Source organism: Perognathus longimembris, chromosome 14 (assembly GCF_023159225.1).
Source record: "Perognathus longimembris pacificus isolate PPM17 chromosome 14, ASM2315922v1, whole genome shotgun sequence".
NCBI classification, from domain to species: Eukaryota; Metazoa; Chordata; class Mammalia; order Rodentia; family Heteromyidae; genus Perognathus; species Perognathus longimembris.
This window is the reverse complement of record NC_063174.1, coordinates 46,460,738-46,485,372: the sequence shown is the minus strand read 5'-3', so window position 1 is coordinate 46,485,372 and position 24,635 is coordinate 46,460,738. Positions and strand designations below refer to the sequence as shown.

The window sequence follows — 24,635 nt, the reverse complement described above, 5'->3', positions numbered from 1 at the left end:
AATTCAGATGCAAAAAGATCCAGGGGTCACTAGGAGAAAATCCAATCATCCAGGAGACATAAAGGCAGACATCAACCAGGTAAGAGAATCAGAGCATGAAAATAAAGTTGTCTCATGAGCCATCAGAAATATTTTGCAAATGGCCTTTGAGAAGCACCAGAATTGCTTCGACTATTGGCTTTTAAGAGAACTTTCAGAAGCACCCCAGAAGTAGAAGCCTTTGTTCCTGTGAAGCACATGGCTAAAATCCAGGTGTATCTGTAATATTAGCAATGTAATGTAAGGAATATCAAATAGCTACACACTTAGTGCAAGTGTGAGTCAACACAGATATGTCCACCGAACAAAGTTGGTGTAGCACTTCTTCACATTTTGTTAAAAAAAAAAAAAGTATTGAGAATATGGGGTCAGTGAGCTGCCCACAGACTTAGGTGTATGAGTTGGCATTGAAATCACAACATGGTTGAGATGCCCCCCCACCCCCAAGCATAGATAATAACAGGACCTGTGGCCCTAGGTCAGAAAATCCCTCATTCTGCTGATAGGAACTATATAGAACTCCTGATGAGACAGTGTTCTCAGCACAGATTACCTACGATTCTCAATGATGTAGCCTTTTTGATGATAAGCTTATCATCTCAAATTATAAAATAAAAAATAACCATTCATTGGGAAAGAGCCAATTGATTTAATTAGCAAGTAGAGAGTCTTGAGAATTACGGAGAATGGAACGATTTCACGGCAACTATAAAGTCGGTTTAAAAATATTTCAAAAGATAAAAATACATAACCACCCCTCCCCCCAAATAACAATATGAGAAAGAACAACTGAAATATAACAAAGGTGAAAATATATGCAGCAATACTGGATGGATTAAACAGAAAAGTAACTAAAGGACAGTAAGCAGGAAGATAAAGCAAAGAAAATTAGATAAGATGTAGACACACATCACATTGAAAACATAAAAGAGAAGTCAAGAACAAAAGGGGACCGATCCAACATAAATCTAACAGGACCTACTGAAGAAAACAAGAGACAAGATGAGGAGTAACAATATTGAAGGAATGATCGCCGAGTACCTCTCATTCAAACAAAGTAAGGCAGTAAGTTCAAAACAGGCGAGGGTTCATCAGTACCTACATAAATAATAGTGAAACTGTCAAACAGCAAGAATGAAGAGACCCAAAAGCAAATAGAAGTCAGAGACAAAACAATGACCATTATTATTACTTGGATGGCAGATTACTTTTTGGTGCTGGTTCTGGGGCTTGAACTCAGGGCCTGGGTGCTGTCCTTTAGTTCTTTCACTCACGCCTTGTCTCTACCACTTGAGGCACAGCTCCACAGCTTTTTACTGATTAATTGGAGATAAGATTCCCATGGACCATCCTGCCCAGGCTGGCTTTGAACTTTTTATCAGATCCCAGCCTCCAGAGTAGTTAGAATTATAGACATGAGTCACTGGGGCTTAGCTTTGTGGCTGATTTCTTAAGAGCAATAGAAGAGAGCAAAAGTAAATAGTGTTGTGTCTTAACTCTTGAATGGGAATTGAATAAGAGTATAGGATAATAGTAGAGTTATAGATGTTTCTGTAACCTTTCATTTATTTTTTCAAATGAGTTAAAGGAGGCAAAATGCTGATTTCTGGTTGATTTTTATAAAAGCACGTAGCTATCTTTTTTTCCACGATTTTCCATGATTTTATATATACTATAATTTTCTTAAAGTAAAAGGTAAGAGTTAACCAGAAATGAAAGAAGTAGAGATAAAGAATGTTCTGGCAAAAATGAACAGACTGTGCAGACGCATAAGAATAGTAAAGTGGATTGTACATTCCAAAATAGAAATATAATTGAAAATGGCTGAAATAATAGAAATGACTAAAGTGGAAAGAAACTTGTAAGAAAATTTTACTGAAATAATAAAAAGAGCTACCTTGGGGGGCTTCATGAAATCTGGGAAAAGATTAAAACTTCTCCCTAAAGCAATGAAGCCAATAATGAATTTTACATAGGGAATTGAGTCTGATCTGTAGTACATTTCAAACTGACTCCTATGGCTGTTATGTTTAATAAGGACAAAAGAAACTTCCTTTATTATGGTTTAAGTGGGAGAAAAATGATGATAGTGTGACTTTGGATGCCAACGAGCTGAAATGAAGACACAACCAAGAGGCATTTTAGACTGGTAATGACTGATAATGGATTTTGCATTAGGGAAGAATAAAAAGAAAGTATCAAGGATAATGCTATGGTATCCGTTTTCAGTAGGTAAGCCGTACATCCATTCATTGAGGTAAGTATACAGACAGATAGTTTGGAACTAAGAAAGAAGGCAGTTTAGGCACTTTGGGAAATACTAAATACTAGAATTATTTTTTTTAACTTACTTTATTGTTATTATACAGATGATATGCAGAGAGAGGTCAATTGCATGAGTCAGGTAATGAGGACATTTCCTGTTGTACAGGATTCTTTAGGAGCAGTGAGATGATTAATAGAAACAAAATTTAGTCCTAAGCAAAGAGGACTGGTTTAAAGACCTGAATTTGGGATTTGGTATTGTTGGGATCTGAAGTGTCCCCGCAAAGCTATGTGGCAATAGTGGAGGTATTATTGGAGGCTATGTGACATTTGTGATATTTTAGGAGGTGGTACCTATCAGGCCACTGGCGGCCTCAGGGGTGCCAGGAATAAACCACCTTCCTATCAGGAAACGCCATCTGCATCAGCTGCTCCTCGAAGCAGGAGTCTGAGACCAACTAGAACCACCCAGACTTGCAGAACAAGCCACGTGCTAACTACCACCGCTGAGCAAATGCCTTTTGCCCCTGCCATATAAACCCTGCCTGAGCCAGACCCAGGCACCACCTCTCTGATCCCGACCAGAGGGGCGCGGGGGAGGGGGGAGCATACCCCAATAAACTCTCTTTCAATCACCTCTACTTCCCTCTGCATACTCTCTCCTAGCCTACAACCTTTCATCACCTTAAGGAAGGAAGTGAGGTCTCTAGGGGGAATGCCTTTGAAAGGGATATTGTAATCCTGGTGTTTTTTAAGTCTCTTCTCTATCTCCCTCACTACCTCAGTCCCTTCCTCACTCTGGCTGCTTTGAGATGATCATCTTTGTTGTGCTCTGTCCATCCTCCATGGTAGCCTGCCTGTCCATGGGCCAAAAGTAATGGGGAAAAGAAATGATGAACTCTCAAACTATGAGGCAAAAAAAAAAAAAAGTCTTTCCTTTTAAGTTTGTTGTGTCAGGATTTTGTCATGGCAACAGGGTACTAATTAGGACAGAATTTATTAGACTCTCATCAGATGTGTGAATGAGAGTGGATGAGATTGTTAGGAAAGTGTGGTATGCCATAAGAACCTAACAAAGAATATTATTTATGTAATGGATGAAGAGAAATTTGGGTAGAAAGCCAAGCATGTGTGTCTTAGTCCATTTTGTGTTGCTATAAAAGAACAGTTGATGTTGGCAAATCTATTAGGTGATGTTTATATGGCTCATGATTTTTGTAAATACAAGTCCAAATAACATGATACCAGCCTTGTCAAGAGACCTGTGGCTGTATAACATGGTGACAAAGTAGAAAGAGACCCCTCATTATGAGAGACAGGGAGCAAAAGACCAGGCAGGAGCCACGCTTGATCTTTTCATAAAAGCTTGCCCCAAGGAAACAAGCTTGCTCCCATCAAACTTGACCCAGTCTCCTGAGAAAGCATTAAATGATGTCTAAAGACATAATTACCTTTACTAGGTCTCACCCCTTAAAGTTTCTATCCACTTATCACTACCCACACTGAGATCAAGGTTCCAGCACATCAACCTATGGACAAGGCCATATCCAACCTATGACTATGTAGAAACAGAGATGAAAGAGAAAAAAATGAGTTTAAGCAGCTATGAAGATAAGCCACGCACACCTTTCTATGTTGTGGTCAGAAAGCAGTTAGCTGCCCACCTTAATCAGTAGCACATTTGGGCTGCATCTCAGCAAGTGCAGGAAGGCCCCGCTTTCCCCAGGAAGTCCACAACCAATGACTGTGCATGCCAAGGAGACTAGAGTCTGGCCTTTGTGCTCCATGTGGAGTTTCTCTGAGAGGCCATCTTTGCTGCAGAGCTCCCCTGTTGGGGTGATTGGTTAATGAAATTCTTTCAGAGTTGCAGCACAGCCTGAGTTCTCCTTACCAAACCCACGTCCCTTGCCTTTTATTTTCACCAATGCTATCATACACTAATATGCCTTACTGTGTCTCAGCATCTACTTCCTAGAATAACGTGACCGAAACAGTTGATACTGTAAGTGTTCTGAAAAAGTAGCAGTTAAGAGCATTACTTCCAGCTGGGAATGTGGCTTAGTGGTAGAGTGCTTGCCCAGCATGCATGAAGCCCTGGAGTCAAGCCCTCAGTATCACATAAAACAGAAAAATACAGAAGTAGCACTGTGGCTCAAGTGGTAGAGTGCTAGCCTGGAGCAAACATAGCTCAGGTATAATGCCTAGGCTCTGAGCTCAAGATCCAGGACTTGCAAAAAGAAAAAAGAAAAGATAATTACTTCCTACCAGCCTGCCAGCTTGTAATAAACATCCTATCTTGGGTGCTGTATGGAGTATAGATAGTCCCTGACAATAAGATGTGACCCCACTTTCTAAAACTCTGACCAATGGTGCGTTGGAAGAATGTTCTATAAAAGGAACTTCTCAGTCCTGTGCAAGAACTGTTGGTACAGACAAGAGCATGTGTATGGTTGAGCTAGGGAGGAAAGAAAGACAAAGGGAGGCAATGCTCAGCAGAACGAAGGCAGTAACTGGATTTTGTTAAATTGCCCTGAAGCTACCACAGTCCGATAATATCAAGATAAAGTTGATAGCAATGAACAAATAACTGTGAAGACTGTAATCTCATCCAATGGGAAATCAGAAAAAGTAGAAGACCAAACTTGGGACTCGTAATTCATCTCTGTAGAAACATGCATTTCTTACACAATTCAGTGGAATACAGTGTAAAAACTGTTCTTCCAGTGTGTCATCATAGTATGGGCTGAAGACGACTTTGAAGCAGCAGTCCATGGTATGAAAAGCTGCACCAGTTGGGCCATAGGAGCTGGTAGGTCCTATCACATTGGAGATGTGGTATGGAGCTTACGGCGGCCATCATTTGTAAAGAATCAAACTATAGTACCCTGGGATTCTGAAGTGAAGCCGCACCATCTGCAGTCCTGTGGCCAACAGAAGACCCTCACAGAGGCACCAGAAAGTCAAGTAGTCCAACGTAGACGAAGCCAAATGCAGCAATCAGAAGGGAGAAAAGCTACCGAGCATCCACCTCAGGCTGTCCATTGGGTTTTGCAACCAGTGTTGTCAGTGACTTTGGCAAACCTTTTTCAATTGAGAAATGTGCACAAAAGCAGTTTTGCACTAAGCTAAAGGGTAAATGGGAAGTGAGTTGCTCAAGAAAAGTTTTTTTTATGAACAATTAGCTATGCAGGGAAAGAGGGAGGAAGTGAGGTTGAGGTGGCAGGAATCAAATATGGAAGTTATGAAGAAAAATATTTAATTAAAAAGAATTCTGGAGGGGCTGGGAATGTGACTTAGTGGTAGAGTGCTTGCCTAGCATGCATGAAGCTCTGGGTTCCATTCCTCAGCACCACATGAACAGAAAAGCTGGAAGTGTCACTGTGGCTCAAGAGGTAGAGCCTTGAGCAAAAAGAAGCCAGGGACAGTGCTTACACCGCAGTCCCAAGCCTCGGATATGGCAAAAATAAAATAAAATAAAATAAAAATTCTGGAGCAGGTGCTGGTGGCTCATGTCTGTAATCCTAGCTACTCAGGAAGTTGAGATCTGAGGATTGCAGTTCAAAGACAGCCTGATTAGGAAAGTTTGTGAGACTCTGATCTCTAACTATCAGAAAACTGGAAGTGGTACTGTGGCTCACAGTGGTAGAATGCTAGCCTTGAGCACAAAAGCTCAGGGACAGCACCAAGGCCCAGAATACAAGGCCCCATAACAAACAAAAAAAAAAATAACTATGGGGCTGGGGATATAGCCTAGTGGCAAGAGTGCCTGCCTCGGATACACGAGGCCCTAGGTTCGATTCCCCAGCACCACATATACAGAAAACGGCCAGAAGCGGCGCTGTGGCTCAAGTGGCAGAGTGCTAGCCTTGAGCGGGAAGAAGCCAGGGACAGTGCTCAGGCCCTGAGTCCAAGGCCCAGGACTGGCCAAAAAAAAAACAAAAAAACAAAAAAAACTAAATTAATTAAAGAGAGAAAATTTGGGCTGGTCCTAGGGCTTGAACTCAGGGCCTGTAGCGTGCTCCTGAGTAGCTAGGAATACACGTGTGAGCCACCAGAGCCCAGCTAGAAAAAGATTTAAAGATATTTAGATAGCAATGGAAAGGATCTGGGGGAGGAGGACAAATAGGGAGACACTGAAGTAATAGGAGACCAGGACAACATGGCCACCTAGACAGACTCCTTTTGCATTGTCACAAGAGGAGGGAGAAATGGGGCAGAGTGACGGCTTTTAGTTTTTATTGCTTTGGTGTTGCTTTTAGTCTAATTCTACCAAGTCCTCTTTGGTTAGTTTGTGTTCCTCCAAATATTTGAGAAAAAGATAACCTCCCAGATTATTACTCAATTAAATGATTGAATATTGAAGATCTTTGTATGGTTGAACAAGGTCTTGTTTGGTCTTTCCAGCAATTCTCTGAAGTAGGCTAGAACCATGTCATGGTTTTCATTTAGCAGATAGGAATGGTAATGCATGGGATGATTAAAGGCCTTGCTAAAAGGTTATGACATACTAGTGGTCTCTTGATTGGCAATCTCCATTGCTATTTACCACTCTTTCTAGGTAAGCAACTCTTTCTTATAGACTTAGAATATTTTCTGTTAGGTGTGAAACCATGACTTTTAGAAGGCAAGGTAATTTCCCTCACTATTTTGCTACTCAAGAAATGAAGACATTGGATATTATATCAAATGAGATGAGACATTTTAAGTGCAGTTTGTTATGAGTCAAAGAAATCTTTCATAAGTAAATGAAACCACTATTGTCACACACAACTGAATCAGACAGAGCTTCAATGAATTCTTTCATGCCTCGGAGAGCACATTTCAGAGCTTCTGGCTTTGTTGATTTAGATTCCAGGGATTGAGGGTGGTTGTGAAATAGCAATTTGGTTATGCTACGTAAGAAGGCCAGCCAAGCATTAAATACGGGCATCTGGAGAATTTGGAAATACTAACAGGCTTGTTAGCCAAACTTTGAAACAGAACAGATAAATTATTCTTACAGATTTATGATCCCCATTGGATAAAATAGCCCCCTCTCTCTTCAGTCACTTTACCCTACTAATAGACAATTCCCTGGGGATGAGTATTTCTAAAAGGAGAAAAGAACTCTTATAAATATTTACATGTCTCTTGGGCAAAGTGGACAAGTGTTTGCGCTTCTTAACAAAGCTGTATAACCTTGATGCCAGACAGCTGCCTAATGGTCTCAGCATTGAAGCTCATGCTCAACAAATTGATATAATATCCTCCCCAGGGCTAAATGAGGCTGGATCTCACAAGCTCTCCCCCCTATCAAGGCAGGCTTTGGCCATAACAGCTAACCTGTAACTAAAGCATGGTCTACTTCACCAGGCATTTCACATACTTGATACCAGTACTGAGATACTTCTAAGCACTTTATGGCATGGTTTTGGTAGCTATCATAGATTGTATTACTTTATTTGACCTTTGAATTGAGCAAACAGGAGAAATGGGAGATGAGTATTGGCTGAGCATTTTTGCATCTAAGCCAAGGAAGATGAAAGGAGAGAAAAGAAACTACGATGGAAGCATTGATGAATATCTATCTCTTACTTAAACTTTTAAAAAAAATGAGCCAATTTTCTTTCTTAGTACATTAGAGTTTCCATGTAGATACAAAATGAGGTAAAATAATCCAATATAATTATGAAAAAAATCAATAAGCCAGGGTATTATTTGAGATGCCCGTCAGCTTCCCTATAATAAAGAAAAGCCCTTTGCTTGAGTATTGAGTCAGAATGAGTTACAGACAATGGTGTGTGCATTGCTATTACCTCATGTCTTCCTAGATTCTTGCCTGATGGAATTTAGAAGGGATAAAAGCACGATATTCCTCAGCCAACTAACTACAAATGTCCTCCTTCACAATATGAGCAGTCTTAAAAATTTTGACATTGGAAAGTGGCTTTGTGCTCTAAGCTTCTAAGAATAAGTATAGACATTTTCAACGCCCATAGCTTTATATTTAAATTATAAGACATTAAGACATAGGGTGGGGCTCCTCTGTACACTGGCATGTCAAAAATGGAACTGCCTGAAAAGTCTTGTAAGCTTTGACTTGGCTTGTTTACACTGGGTCACTTGCCTGATCGCTCACCCTCTGTCTTTACTATTTAGTGGTACTTGGAAATGTTACGCTCAGTGAAAGAAACAAGACACTAAAGGTCACATATTGTATGATTCTGTTTGAATAAAATTTCTTGAATAGGTAAGACCATAGAGACAGCAAGTAGATGAATGGTTGCTATGGGTTGAGAAGAGTTTGGAATGGGGAATGCCTGTTTAATTAACATAAAATGTCTAATTTTTTGGAGCTAGGGGCAATGCTTATACAATACTGTGGATATAACAAATGCCACTAAGAGATAAACTTCAGAGTGATAACTTTATGTTGTTTGAATTTAACAATAATTGAGAGATGGTGGAAGGGAAGGAAAGAAGAGAGAAAAAGGAAGTAAAATGAGAATGAAGAAGGGAACTTTTCATTTCTAGAATTGCAAATTTGTTTTTTTTTCAGAATTTCTATATGTTTATTGAATTCATTTTCATATCTTTCCTTTCCTTACTTCATTCAGCTGTTTATGTTTATTTGAAGTATTTTAAGTTCATCAGATTTGTATCTTCTTTTAGTTCATTTAGGTACTTACACATATATGCTCATTAATTCTATTGATCATCCCATACCATTGTTCTTTGAGTTCACTGTTGGAAATTTAGTGCATTCACTATTGTTCAGTCCTTTGTGGTGGAACTGCAGATTTTTGGAGGAGACATATTGCTCATAATATTTGTTTTCCTACATTCATTTTATGCATCCAGTTGACATAGTCTCAACATTCATTCAGTACAAATGTCTCAGCCTGGACTGAGGAGTGTGGCTCAGTACCCAAGCATTTGCCAACATGCTCAGAGCACTGGGACTGATCCCCAGCACTGCTTAGCTAACAGGAAACCAGCTGCAGTCTCATAGAAGGATCAGTCATCTGATTAGTGTCTACTTTTACTGTAAAGTGGTGAAAAGCTTAGTGTCTACTTTTACTGTGGTGAAAAGCTCAATAACTTAAAAACTCAAAAGCCTTATTCAGATTTTCAAGTTGAAAATAAAGTATCTGAAATCAAAGATTAAGTATAAGAATTAGATCTATTGGACAAAAACAAATAAAATGAAAATACAAATTATTCATTCAAGACTTTTAGCATATCATCAAAACACCAAACTTACAAATCACGGTTATAGAAGGAGAAGATATACAAACTAAAAACATTGAAAACCTTCAACAAAATAATAATTTAAAAAATCTATTTTGAAGTTACAAGAATTAGAAAAAAACGAAAATAAAACATGAATATGACTGAAAGATACCACATAATTTCCAAATATTAATATCAATTCTCCAATCTAAAGACACAGTTTAGTAGGCTAGATTGACAAGCAACATCTAACCATTTATTTTTAACAAAAATGTTTCTGACTGGCAAAGACAAACATGTGGCTTAAATTGCAGGATGAAAAAATAATTTTCTAAACAAATGAACCCCCAAAGCAGATACTCATATTTCATTAAACAGACTTAAAAAACTAAAAGTAGTCAGAAGAGATAAGATTACTTCATTCTGATAAAGGAAACAATCCATTAGGAGGAGACGACAATTGTTAACATAAAAATACTAAGCATTGGTATATAAAATTTTATGAAACAAATATTGCTGGACTTATAAGGAAAGGTGCATTTCAACAAAATAATAGTGTAAAATTCAATATCAAGAATCATACTCTCACTAGTAGTCTCAAGAAAACCTCCCTGCCAAAAAAACTTAATGAAGAAACTTCAGAATTAATAGACATTATATACCAAATGGATTTAATGGACATATGCAAAATGTTTCATCCAGGGGCTGGGGATATGGCCTAGCGGCAAGAGTGCCTGCCTCGGATACACGAGGCCCTAGGTTCGATTCCCCAGCACCACATATACAGAAAACGGCCAGAAGCGGAGCTGTGGCTCAAGTGGCAGAGTGCTAGCCTTGAGTGGGAAGAAGCCAGGGACAGTGCTCAGGCCCTGAGTCCAAGGCCCAGGACTGGCAACAAAAAACAAAAACAAAAACAAAATGTTTCATCCAGCAGCTACAAAATACGCATTGTTTTCCACTCCCCATGGAACTTTCTTCAACTAATGATATTTTAGGACATAAAGCAAATGTTAACAAATGTAAGAAAATAGAAACAATTCCCTATATTCTACTTGACAACAATAGAACAAAACTAGAAACCAGCACCCCAAAAATTAAAAATTACAAAAACTATTTAAAAACAGGGCAACTTAATAATACATTGTTGAACAGTCAGTGGGTTATTGAAGAAGAGAGAGTAATTAAAATTGTCTACTATCTAATGAAAATGATTTCACAAGTTGCCAGAATCCCTTTTTCTTTCTTTCTCTCTCTTTCTTTTTTTTGTTTTTAATGTAAGCACTTTACACACCTGCATTTGAAAAGAAAAAAACACCTCAGAGAAATCTCAATGAAATAGCCCAATGATATATCTCAAGCTACTAGAAAAACAAGAACAAATCAAATCTGAAGCTAGCAGGTGGAAAGAAATGATAAAACTAAGACAAAACTAATGAAATTGATATGAAAAAATCAAAACAAAGAATTACAGACAAAAAGTTGGTTCTTTAAAATGATAAATAAGTTTGATAAACCCTTAGCCAAACTGACCAAAAGAAGAGAAAGAACTAAATTAAAATATTAGAGATGAAAACAAAGATATAGTAACAAATGCCAATGAAATCCAGATGATCATTAGGAAATATTTTGAAAACATATCCGAATGTGTGTAAGTTCTTAGATGCACTTGACTTGCCAAACCCCAGAAATGCAAAATTACAGAATTTGACATCTAAATGGAACACTTAAAAATCCAATTTGTAATATTAAACAAATGGGATTGTTCAAATAGCCCATATTTAAAATGTGAACATCTATTTTTAACAGCAGTCATGAAAAGCAAGGAGTAATTAAACATATTTCTGTAAAAATAGAACTAGGTTGAGGATTTAGTGCCAGATATGACACAATAGAAACTCACAAGATATATTAAAAGCTATTGACTTAAAGAATGGCTTTATGTAGTGGATTTTGTGTGAAGAGTCTCTCAAGGGACAGGCTAAGTGTGCAACACAAACTAATCATCATAATAATATATTCAGGAGGAAAATAGCAAATTCAAAGGTCAAGCAGTTTTTATTTTTTAAATATGTGTTTTGTGCTGCTTGTAATAAACAGATTATCATAGTAAATTTTATGTGCACACAAAAATGCCAAATTATTCCAAAGCAGAACTTTGTCACCTTTGGGGGATTCAGGGACGTCTTTGAAAACTCTAATGTAACTATAAATTTTCACATGATCATAGATGACTAGTAGCACACTGGTTAAAGTTTATCTTTATAAACTTTAATCTGAAGTGTAACCAATGCACCTACGCAACCAGGAAACATTATAATTATCAAGTAGACCAATTAAAGAAAACAATTACTCAGTTTTGGATAGAAAAAAACACTATTTTGATAATGGATACATTTAGACATGTTAATTTACTTAAAAGAATGTTTTGAGCATTGTGAAGCATTTTCTTTTTCTGTTTTCTTTTATGTTGATTGTGGGCTTGGAATCGGAGCCTGAGCATTCTCCCTGAGCCCTTTTGCTCAAGGCCTGGACTCTACCACTCTGAACCACAGTGCTACTTCCGGTTTTCTGATGACTAATTGGAGCTAAGAGTCTTAGGGTCTTTCCTGCCTGGATTGGCTTTGAACCGTAATTCTCAGATCTCAGCCTCCTGAGTAGCTAGGATTACAGGTGTGAGCCACCAGTACCCAGATTGTTTTTGTTGCTGTTGTACTTGCTGGGCAAGTACTTGGCTACTGAGCTATATTCTAGCCCTTTAAGTTGATGATTTAAGGCATAAATTCAGGGTTTCAGGGTTTCTAGGCAGGTACTCTACCACTGAGCCTTTTTTTCCCCTCTAGTCCCTACTTAGACTATATCCTTTTTATTAGACTTCTTGCCATAGCTGGGATGACAAGCAGGTATCAGCCAAAACATAAGCTGTTGCATTTTGAGAAGGGGTCATGTGAGCTTTTTGATGGGGCTAGCTTTGGACTGAAATCTTTTTGATCACAGATGTAAGCCACTGTGCCTGACTTCCTAAATAAGTATTTACTACCTATTCTATACCAAACTCTTTCTAGGATGTTGGGATCCATAACCAAACAAAAATAATGATAGCAAAACCAAACAAGCTGTTTAAAAAATTGTTTTGTGGTTTTTCTTCTTGTTGTTTATAGTGAAATAAATAGGAGACAAAAATAAGCACATTATGGTATATATTGGAAAGTGTACAGTATAGATAGTAGAAAGAACTACAATGTATGTGTATATCCATCTGTCAATTCCTAGATAGATAGAATTTGTCTCTGTCTATCTATCTATCTATCTATCTATCTATCTATCTATCTAATCACTAAGCTTGGAAGCATGAAATTAGGCCACCATTGTAAGACAGTATGTGATTGCTACGAAGCAGATTGGAAACCACTCACCATTTAGATGGTCACCATTGATGTCACTAAGGCCACAGTGAAACAGGGATAATTTGAAGATACATGCATGATTATTTTAGATGGGCTCAGGCAATAGTCTGTTCCTAGAACTTCACTACGTTTTTGTTCTTGCTCTATTTAGTCTTCTAGTTGCCCCTTATTTTAATTGCAAGTCATGTTATGTTTCCATGTGTAGTAGCCATGTATGCTTTGCTAAATAAGCGAGTCTGCTTAAAAAATATTGACTAAAGAATAGCTCAGAGTGCTAGGCACTGGTGGCTTAGGCCTGTAATCCTAGCTACTCAGGAGGCTGAGATCTGACGATCGCTGTTCAAAGCCAAGCTGGAAGTGGCGCTGTGGCTCCAGTGGTAGAGTGCTAGCCTTGAGCAAATGAAGCTCAAGGGGCATTGCTGAGGCCCTGAGTTCTAGCTCCTGGACTGTCAAACACACACAGACACACACACACACACACACACACACACACACACTCCACACTAAAATAAAATAAAAGTACAAATGGAACATAGGGGGGGGAAATCCTAGAGGTGACAAATGATTATTAAGTTTAGAAAAAACTAGGATAGACCATCACAGTCATGAGTATAGAATGTAAATGACTAAAGCCAGAAACTCAAAAACATATGTGGAGTAAAAGCCATCTACTGCACTGCAGCCCAGCTCCCAGTATGGTGTTGAAGGGCAGGAAAAGTGGCAGTTGTAGCTGTCATGAACTGAAAGCAAGTAGGTCAAAAGGTCAAGCCAAGCCAGCACATTGTCACAGAAGAAAACACATAACTACAGAATGGCTATCAAACCTATGTCTTTATTCAGAAGGGGGTGTTCCTTTCATACATAAGGGCAACAAAATGGCCACTTTTCCAATGAGTGATGGGTTAGTTGTCACAGCTTGGATTGGAGGTAATAGGATCTTTGTCGATTTAAAACTTTAATTTGATTCCGTTGTTTCATTTAAGTTTAGAAATTCTCAATGTAAGACTTCCCGCATATCAAAGACTGTTGACTATTTCACTGGTGAGAAGAGATAACCAGCTTTCCCTCACCTCCCATCCACTGGAAAGCCACTGGAAAAGCATGACTATATAGCATTGCAATCTCCTACCTCTTCATAAGACTACAGTAGGGCACATGTTAGGGTAAACTAGACAGAAATGCCCTTCCACCATAATATAAGGGTGGAAGATAAGACAGAGGAAAAATTATTCTCAGTACCACAATAATTTGTAAAACAGCCACGCAAGGGTTAAATATCTTCAGGATGATTGTGGCAATGAGGCAAACAACTCTGCCAGAAGACATGCTTTAAACTTTACCATTCAAACTAGTGAGTATGCTGCAGAAAATTTTAATGAGCATAACACAAATCTTGTGAGAGAATGTCTCTTAGGTACAGGCACAGTTTCAATGAGCATGGCATACTTTTTTTTCCATGCTTTTTTTGTGTGTGTGCCAATCCTGGGGTTTGAACTCAGGGCGTGAGCACTGTCCCTGAGCTCAAGGCTAGCACTCTACCACTTGAGCCATAGCGCCACTTCTGACTTTTTTGTTTATGTGGTACTGAGGAATCAAACCCAGGGCTACATGTATACTAGGCAAGCACTCTACTGCTAAGCCACATTCGCAGCCCTCTATGCTGTTTTTAACATCCGTTTTCTCTTTCCTATTTCAGAATAGCTTCATTCTTCAGAACGTTCTGCTTTGCCCCCATGCCCCTTGGGGTCACTCTTTGTGACCCAAGAGATTTCAGCCTGTCCTCATTAGCATATGGAGATGAGAAAGCGTGCGGTTAAAACCACTTTACCCAAATAGAACATTTAGCCCTTTTAAAAGCTGCAGTTTCACAGTGAGGGGAAAAGAGGGATGAAAAGACTATCAGATTTCTGATCCCTCTTTGGTTGCTCCCTCTCTCCTGTATTTGCTGACATTTTTAACAGTTCTTTTGTATTCCTAAGAGCAACATCTCTTTCAATGACTCTTAACATTCTGTCACTAATCACTCTTTGAAGAGTTATAAAAATGATGATAAAGTCATCAAAATTATCAAAGAATATCTTCGGGGGCTGGGGATATGGCCTAGTGGCAAGAATGCTTGCCTCGCATACATGAAGCCCTGGGTTCAATTCCCCAGCACCACATATGCAGAGAATGGCCAGAAGGGGCGCTGTGGCTCAAGTGTCAGAGTGCTAGCCTTGAGCAAAAAGAAGCCAGGGAGAGTGCTCAGGCCCTGAGTCCAAGGCCCAGGACTGGCCAAAAAAAAAAAAAAAGAATATCTTCGGGCCTTCTACCCACCACACAGCAGACAATGAGGCCAGCGTATTCATTTTGTCACTCATTTTAAGATTTTTTCTTGAGCAAGGAAGCAGTTCCAAGGCCCTGTGCTACGTCTTAGGAATATAGATTGACAGGATCCCTTGTGTTAGAGCATCTCACCTCTGCTTGGGTAGGCACGCAAATAACAGGTCACAGGAAAATTAAGATTGAATCAGGATTAGGGTTTTGTCCACACATAGAAATTCAGAGAATGAAGAGTAGCTAAGTGGAGGGGTCATGCGTCAAGAGAGGCTTTCTGGAGAAACTGATCCTGGATCCGAATCTTGGAGCCGGCATGCACCATAAGCAGTGCTTCAGCAAAAGGAAAAAATGTAGGCAAGGGGGAAGCGTGCCCAAGAGCAAGCAAGGAGCTTTGGGGCATGTGCCAGAAGTTCTGCTCAAGAGGTGTAGAGTCAGAGAAACTGAGAGCAATGAGGTTTGACAGGCTGGACCAAGTCTTGATGGATCCTGGGGGTTGTACAAAAGAATTTTATTCCGCAGGCTATAGAGAGCTAATGTAAAGATGTCATCAGAAAGAGGCTAACATTTTAACATTCTGTGATGGCAGAAAGCCTTTTCCCCTTCCTATTTGGTCTTACCTACAGTTATCTTTTCAATGATCATGGATTTATATTTTTGTTAAGAAGTAGATTGTGTGTGTGTGTGTGTGTGTGTGTCCAAGTCTATTTTGTTTAACATGCTTTCCAGTTTGATGACATTCAGCATGCAGACCAAAGGTATACTTTATGAAATGACATATCTTTCTGTCTTTGCCTTGTTAACCATGAAGAAGAGCACTGGGTGTATTTGCTGTGTGGGCACACGGTTGATAATTAAGTGTACACATTCCTAAAGGTGGCATTTAAAAACGAACCTATCGTTCATTTGTTGTAACTATTTGGCCAATCAGAAAAAGTACTTAGATAATTTCTCATGTAGAAAGACAGGAAAGGAAAACCTTTTTCACTCTGCAAGAAAGCATTTAGAGAAGTTATTTCTTAAGTTGCTTACTAGTTTCTGATATGAAAAGAAGACTCCGCCAGGGCTAGGAGTAGATAAAAGTATAGAATCGTAGCTCTTGAGAAAAAGAGCAACTTTCATTACGGTCCCGTAGCAGTTTTGTTACTTACTCTGACTTACAAATTGGGAAGGTGTCAGCTTTGCAAATGTGGGTGACCGAGCCCACAGGCACGCTCACACCCTGCTGGGGCCATTTCTCCAGTAGCTTCTGGGCATTTCGGTCCACTGTCCCGGGTGCCTGTCCCGGCCTCTCTGGGTCCTCCCCTCTTCCCCCTCTCCCCGGTACTCACAGTGTCTGTGTACTGGGCGGTAGGCGGGGGATGCTGTGGATGTCCTTGCAGGTGACTCTGAACTCCTCCTCCTGGTGGCACTCACAAGGTGGAGAGGGGCACCCCTTGCCCTCCAGGCTCCTGGGCAGGGCGAGCAGCAGCACCAGCCGCAGCAGGGACCCCAGCCTCATTTTCCACGGCCCTTCCCGAGAGGGCTACTTCTTCATTCTGGGGCCTACGGCTTCATTCTCTGCCCCTCTGTGCCTCAGCGTAGGGCTGAAGCAGAGAGCAGAAAGCAGGAAGGGGCGAGGAGGGGAGGGCTCTCAGGGGCTATGACCTCACCGCACCCTAGGAGAGGCTGAGGGGGGCCGGGGGGGGGGCGTGTGGAGAGAAGAGGCTCTTGAGTGCCCTGCCTCCCTAGGCAACTCTCCACCCCAGCAGGCGCACTTGTCACGCTTCTTGGCCAGAGCCAGGCAGCCCCCCACGCCCGCGCGGGCTGCCCCCCCCCTCCACAGCCCGCCCCCCCCCCCGGGCTCTGTCCCCTCACCCCACGCCTCGCTCCCGTTAGTTCTCTTCCGAAGCATCGTTGCGATGCCTGCCTTCCTCTCCTTGTGCTCCGAACTCCAAGAGCCACCTTTCCCGGCGCGCACAGACCTGCCCCAAGCGGCCGCCTGCGCGGGGGCCAACCCCGCAGAACTCGGCGGAGACACATGCGTGTGCCGAGGAGTCGGAGGCTGGGGCCCCAGCCCCGGCCAGCCCCGCCGCCGGATCCCCGCAGCTGCCCGGCTAGGGCGCCTCCCACCCCGAGGCGCGCAGTCTCCGGGGAGCGAGGTCGCCGCCGGCCGTCGCCAGCGTCTCACCCCGGTGGGGAGTCAGGAATTGGGCTCTGGGGCCATCTGCTGTGGAGAATCCGGAACAGCACACAGCCCTCTCCGGTGCCCGCCAAGGATGGCAAATCCAGCTGTGCGGTGCCAAGTGGAGGCTGGCCGTGCAAATAGGGGAATATTTCTGTGCTCTTCCCCTGCGAAGGAAAAAGACGATTGAAGTGGTCCACGGTGCATGGCTCTTCACACACGGCCCCAAAGAGAGTCACTGGAAACCCAAGTCACATATGTACAGTTTCCTACTTCAAAGTCGAGTGTACTGGATTTTCTTGGGGGTACCAGGAATTTCAACTCCTTAGATGCTGTGTAATTTCTTTTACATGCTATTCCAAAATAAAGAGGAAACGCTTATCATGATGCAAGTCAGAATAAGTGTTAAGGGAGATAAGTATTTTTTAATATGCAGGGGTCTGTATCTTGATTAGACAGTCTATATGTATTAATATTCATTGAACCAAACGCTTAGAATGTGTATTGTAATGCTTATTGAACCTTTATTGATAAGCACTCTAAACTTGAAGAGACTCAAGTGTTTGGGAATGATGAACATATATCCATACAGTGGAATACTATTTATTCCACAATAATAATGAGTGAACTACCAGAGGCTAATGGCTTACACCTGTAACCCTGGCTACCCCGAAGACTCAGATCTAAGGATCACAGTTTGAAGCCAGCCTGGGCAAGAAGGTCGGTGAGCTGTTCATCTCCATCCAGTTAACCACCAGAAAAGCTGGCAATGGAGCTGTGGCTCAAGTGTTAGAAAACATTTGAAAAAAGCTCAGGGACAGAGCCCAAATCGCAGAACCAGCACACACACACACACACACACACACACACACACACACACACACACACACACACACCAGACTGCCAAGCCCACATAATATATACAAGATCTGGAATGTATATTGCTAAGTACAGGGAGTGAAAAATTAAAAGATTATGTATTCATGTGTAACCATTCACACAAATGACATGTGATTTTCAAAAAGGACAATAAAAATCACCTCAGTGATTGCGAAGTGTTGAGGTTTGACTGATGCCAAATGACCACAGAGAGCTGATGTCAATCTTGAGTGTGGTGTTTCTATGGTACTTTGAGAATGTGTTTAATGTGATTCATAGTGATTAATTGTGGTATTACTATTTTTTTTAATGGTGGCGTCAGGATTGAATGTAGGGCCTTGTGATTTTGCTCAGCTTTTTCAGTGATGACTGGTGTTCTACAACTTGAGCCATACTTCTAAGTCAGCATTTTACTGGTTCATTGAAGATAAAACCTGAATTTTTCTTCCTGGACTGGCTTCACACTGAGATCTTCAGATCTAGCCTCTTGAGTACCTAGGATTACAGGCACAAGCCCCTGATGTTTGTCTGTGATTGAGTTTTGAAACTTAACAGGGAGAAACTTCATTTGATTTTGATATGTTTATCACGGTTTAAAATAGATATTAGATATAGTATATATACATATAAATGGTTATATTTGGCAAAATTCTGCCCTCAAGGTTTTGCATGTGGCCTTATGGGAGAGTAGTCTGCTATTCTCTGTTATTTCTTGGTTTTATGTTGATATTAAGATAATTCATTCTTTCATCACAAAATGAGATGGGAAACATTGTCTTCAAATTTCTGTAAGAATTTGTGTAGATTTGGGATTCCTTCACCTACTTAATTAGTTTTTACGAGTGAGTGTATCTGTTACTTTCTCTGGTTAGCATTGGAAAGATTTGTCTACAAATTCAATTTCTAAAATTACTATAGTATAAGCCAGATGATCTCATTTTTCTTGGCAAAGGTGTCTTCTAATGGATTTGTTCATTTCATTCACATTTACATGTTGAATTTATTGAAAATACCATTTTCTCCTTATATGATGTGCTTTCATGTCATTTTTTCCTTACCTCTCATTGGTGGTTTTTATCGTTATTCTTTTTTTTCCTGGTTAGTATATTATGGTTTAATAACTTTATGAACTTTCTCAAATAAGCAACTTTTTATTTTCTAGATTTAATGTTAGATTCTATGTTCTGTTTTGTTGGTGTGTGCTCTGATGTTCATTATTTCTTTTCCTTGCCTACTTTAAATTCAGTTTGCCTTTTTAAAAAAGCTTCTTGAGAGGATTCTTTTTTTTTTTTTTTTTGTCCAGTCCTGTGGCTTGGACTCGGGGCCTGAGCACTGTCCCTGGCTTCTTTTTGCTCAAGGCTAGCACTCTGCCACTTGAGCCACAGCGCCACTTCTGGCCATTTTCTGTATATGTGGTGCTGGGGAATTGAACCCAGGGCCTCATGTATACGAGGCAAGCGCTCTTGCCACTAGGCCATATCTCCAGCCTGAGAGGATTCTTAAGATCAAGATCCATTTAAGGTCTTTCTTTTTAAAAATATAATATTAGGAGTGATACATTAGTGTGATAGACTTTCCCCATACACAGTACTTTAAAGACACCTTATCGATTTTGATATAATTTTATTTTTGTTCAAGCTAAAATATTCAGTTTTCTGCTTTGATTTCCATTTTGACTCATGAACCATTTCCAAGTGTGAAATGGAATATTTGTTTTCCAAATACTTGTTGATTTTACAGCTATTGTTCTGTTATTTCTAAATTACATCTTGTAATTGGAGAGGAATTGTGGTGAGGAAACAGAGTTTGTGTGACTTGAAAACTTCTTTTGAAACACATTCTCACGATGTAGCTTAGGCTGGCCTCAAACTACTTATCCTCTTGTCTCAGACTCCCAAGTGCTGGTATTACAGGTGTGTACCTTCAGACATGGCTTGTGAAAGCTTTTAGGTTTTATGAGACTTGTATTTTTGACTCAAAATATGGTTGGTTTGGTAAATCTTCAGTGTGTGCTTGAAAAAACTATGCGTTCTGCTGTTACTGAGTGGTGAGTTTTACAGATATTATTAGGCCAAGTTCTTGACAGTCTGATCTGTTATTAATGCCAATTATATATACTGGTTTTTAAATGACAGTTGGGTATGTATTCCCACCCCCACTGCATTTTTATCAGTCTTTGCTTCTTGTATTTTGAAGTTCAGTTATTAGGTACATAAATATTTAGAACTTTTGTTTACTTGGTCTCATCATCTGTATTAAATGATCTTCAAGATAACTTGTCTTGGGCTGGGGATATAGCCTAGTGGCAAGAGTGCCTGCCTCGGATACATGAGGCCCTAGGTTCGATTCCCCAGCACCACATATACAGAAAACGGCCAGAAGCAGCGCTGTGGCTCAAGTGGCAGAGTGCTAGCCTTGAGCGGGAAGAAGCCAGGACAGTGCTCAGGCCCTGAGTCCAAGGCCCAGGACTGGCCAAAATAAATAACTTGTCTTATCTTTGCTCTTTAACCTATTTTCTTATTGATAGAACCTATTTAAGTTTTTCTGGACAGATGCTTTGTGGTATACTTTTTCTACATGTTAACTACTTTGTGTTTATGTAAAATACATTTCTTAAAAATTACATTGAATTTGAGTATGACTTTCTTTTTTTTTTTTTTTTTTTTTTTGGCCAGTCCTGGGCCTTGGACTCAGGGCCTGAGCACTGTCCCTGGCTTCTTCCCGCTCAAGGCTAGCACTCTGCCACTTGAGCCACAGCGCCACTTCTGGCCGTTTTCTGCATATGTGGTGCTGGGGAATCGAACCTAGGGCCTCGTGTCTCCGAGGCAGGCACTCTTGCCACTAGGCTATATCCCCAGCCCCTTGAGTATGACTTTCAATCCAGTAAAATCTGCCTTTTGAGTTGTACCAAACATTTACATCTGATATTATTTTTATTATTGACATTAGGTTTAAGTCCATAATCTTGTCATTCATTTTCTAAGTGTTTTCAATTTTTAATGACAAAGCTTTCTTTTTCCCCACCGACCCCACCCTAACCCAGTGCTACTGAGATCCAACTCAGGGCCTAGATCTAATTATTTGATTGACCTAGTTGACAGTCTTCCTATGTATGTTTCCCCAATAGCTAGGGTAACAAGCAAGGACCACCATACCCTGCTATTACTTGAAATGGGGCCTAGATAACTTTTTGTGCAGTCTGTCCTCCAAATGTGGTTTTGTTAATCTCTGTCTTCTGAGATGCTAGGATTGGAGGTGTGAGCTATCACACACAATCTCTCTCTCTCTCTCTCTCTCTTTCACACACACACACACACCTCCTTTTGGATTAATTAAAGAGTTATTATGATTTCCTTCTATCTTATTTGTCTCTGAGCTTTTGGTTATTATAATGCTTGCTTTAGAGGTTTTATTTTGATATTTAAATAATCACAGTCTAGTTCCAGCTGGCATTATGCTTAAGGCATGGTATGAAGTATATTATAAAATGAAACTATTTATTGTACCATCAATATAGGCTATTAACATGTTTTAAAGAAAAAGATACACATGTCAAAAATAATTTCACTTCTAGGATTTTGTCCGAAAAATAATGGTTGCAATACTTTCACAAGTAGATTTATCTAAAAACACAATGTATGCTTCCATTTTCCTTCTCCTGCCTGAACATTGAACTCTGTTACTAACCAAATTAAATGTATGTAAGGTTAATTCCTTTTGAAAGAGATTAAAATAAGAAAGTTACTCTCTCTGGTTTTTGTTATTTCCTAGTGTCAAACCATATTTTCTATTAGCATCACTTTTGTTTTGCTTGATGGTCATTCCCTTAATATTTCTTACTATTTCATTACTGTTCTAAGTTATTAATGCTTAAAAGCATCAGATAAAGTGATATATTTGCCTTCCTAAAATATCACTGCTACATATTGAAATATAGATGGATGGAATTTTCATTTGTTACTTGTATTGTTTCCAAGGAAATTTTTTTTCTTTTTTTCTTTGTTCCTTTGTAATATTGTTTGAATGAGGCTGCTTTTAGGATCATGATTTTTTTTTTTTTGCCAGTCCTGGGGCTGGAACTCAGGGCCTGAGCACTGGCCCTGGCTTCTTTTTGCTCAAGGCTAGAACTCTACCACTTGAGTCACAGCATCACTTCTGGCTTTTTCTGTTTATGTGGTGCTGAGGAATCGAACCCAGAGCTTCATGCATGAAAGGCAAGCATTCTATCTCTAAGTCACATTCCCAGCATGAGGCTGTGTCTAGGACTTGAGATTGAAATCAGTTTGATTACAATGTGCCTTAAAGTACTTTCTTCATCTATTTTTTGTGCATAGGATATTTTGGGATCCTTGGGTTTATTTTATAGTTTCCATCAAATTTTGAATATTTTAGTCACTTTCTATTTTTTTGTCTGCTCCCTTATCTCTCTCCTCTTCTTTGAGAATTCCAGTTATTTGGATGTATATTTAGGTTTATTAATGTAATCTTACAAAGAGAATATTGATGCTTTTTCTTTAAAAATACTTTTGTCTGTGTTGTTCATTTGGATAGTTCTTTCGGTGTCTCCAAAACCAATATTCTTTTAAAATATACTTCTGCAATATTGAATCTGCAACTAATCATATCTAGTGTATGTTTCATTATATAAAATTAAGGTTTCATTTTTAGAAGTTCACTTTTTCATATTTACTCAATCTCTATGTATCTACCTGAATATGTAAAACACAATAACTGTCTTGATATCATCATTGGTTTCCTTTGTTGCTTCAACAGAGCCTGCTATACCACAATCCTGTTGACTTAAACCTATATAAACTCATTTTCTCATAGTTCTGGAGGCTAGAAGCCTCTCCTTCCTCCCCTCTGCCTCTCCCTCTCCCTGTTCCTCTCCTTTCCCTCCCTTCTTTTCATGCTGATCCTGGCACTTGAACTCAGGGCTTGTGCACTGACAGCTGTCCCTGAGCTTTTCTTTTCTTTTTTTTTTTTTTTCTCAAGGCTAGCCCTCTACCCCTTCCAGCTCTGTCCTCTCTAGCCCTCTTCTAGTTTCCTGTGTTCCTGTGGAGAGGATTTACAGACGGGACCTGGTTAGAATTAACAACCAATCAGAAACCCAGCCAGTATTATCTTCCCAAACACCTAATTATAAGAAGGACAACCAATTGGAGCACAACCAAAGTATAAGAAAGCCTAGATTCAGTGGCACCAGGACATAAAAAGTCAGAAACAGAGCCACTTGAAGAACAGAGGCTGGATTACTGATGGAGAGAACATCTGATGGACTGATTGAGTAGCAATGGCAGCAGCCTTCAACATAGCTATTTCTCTCCTTAATATAGTTTTTCATTTTCCATCCTCCATTGTCCTGGACCTTAAACTGTTGAGTTCCTGAGACAAGAATGCAAGGGAGTTTAGCAACAGATGCTCAGCAGTACTGGCAGTGGAACAGGAACGCTAGCAGGTGTTGACTGTGCTGACATTCAACACTAAGCAGATACTGTCCGCTACTGAGATGCTGCTGCGTCAGAAGGGCTGTGTGAACTTTTCCCTCCACGAGCAACAGCAGAACTTTTATATCACTATGATTCCTTTCTGAAAGCAGGCCTGGCTTCCTGTTTTTAGAAGGGCCTGGCACTTGGTGCTCTGCTACTGCCATTTTGACTTTAATTTTTTGGCCAGTCCTGGGACTTGAACTCAGGGCCTGGGCACTAACCCTGAGCTTCTTTTGCCCAAGGCTAGCACTCTACCACTTTAGCCACAGCGCCACTTCTGGCCGTTTTCTGTATATGTGGTGCTGGGTTTCCTGGAACCCAGGGTTTCATGTGTGCTAGGCAAGCACTTATCACTAAGCTACATTCCCAGTCCTGCCATTATGACATTTTTAATTACTTTTTATTGAGCCCACCAAATCTGTAGTCAGTCCTGTTCTTATCAAATCAGCTCAACATTAATGTAGCTTGTTTGGCAGACATTTTTTTCCTTTTTCTGGCAGCTGAGCAGATATCACTTCCTCAGGAAGTTCTTCTGAAGATGGAAATTGATGTAGTGTTTTACCTCACTACCTCTCTCTGTAATTAGTTGTTTCCTAGCCTGTTTCCCTTACTTGGCTCTGAGCAGTTTGAGAGGAAGGACTATGCTATTTTTAATCTCATTATCTCTGTGTCTTTTAGTACTGTGTCTTTTAGTACATTATAAAAGGATCCACCATACATTTTCTGAATTGGGTGGATGAGTACAACACTTTTTTTTAAAAAAACTCAATTGTTAAGAAATGGAGATATGTTTCTTCACATATAGGGGTGAATTACACTGTTCTTCTAAATTATCTTTTTCTCTTTTTAAAAATCGAGCACTGTTAC

General features: G+C 40.0%; 1 protein-coding gene across 1 annotated transcript in view; it reads right to left on the bottom strand.

Moving 5' to 3' along the window:
- Tshr (thyroid stimulating hormone receptor) overlaps nt 1-17,150 on the bottom strand; it is a 98,948-nt gene extending 81,798 nt beyond the window's left edge. The window contains exons 1-2 of the mRNA XM_048362492.1: nt 17,094-17,150; nt 16,568-16,822 (exon numbers count right to left, since the gene is read on the bottom strand). Coding sequence (XP_048218449.1) covers nt 16,568-16,737 — 170 coding nt within the window. The 5' untranslated portion in view covers nt 16,738-16,822; nt 17,094-17,150. The remainder of the gene's footprint in view (nt 1-16,567; nt 16,823-17,093) is intronic.
- Nucleotides 17,151-24,635: the final 7,485 nt, after the last annotated feature.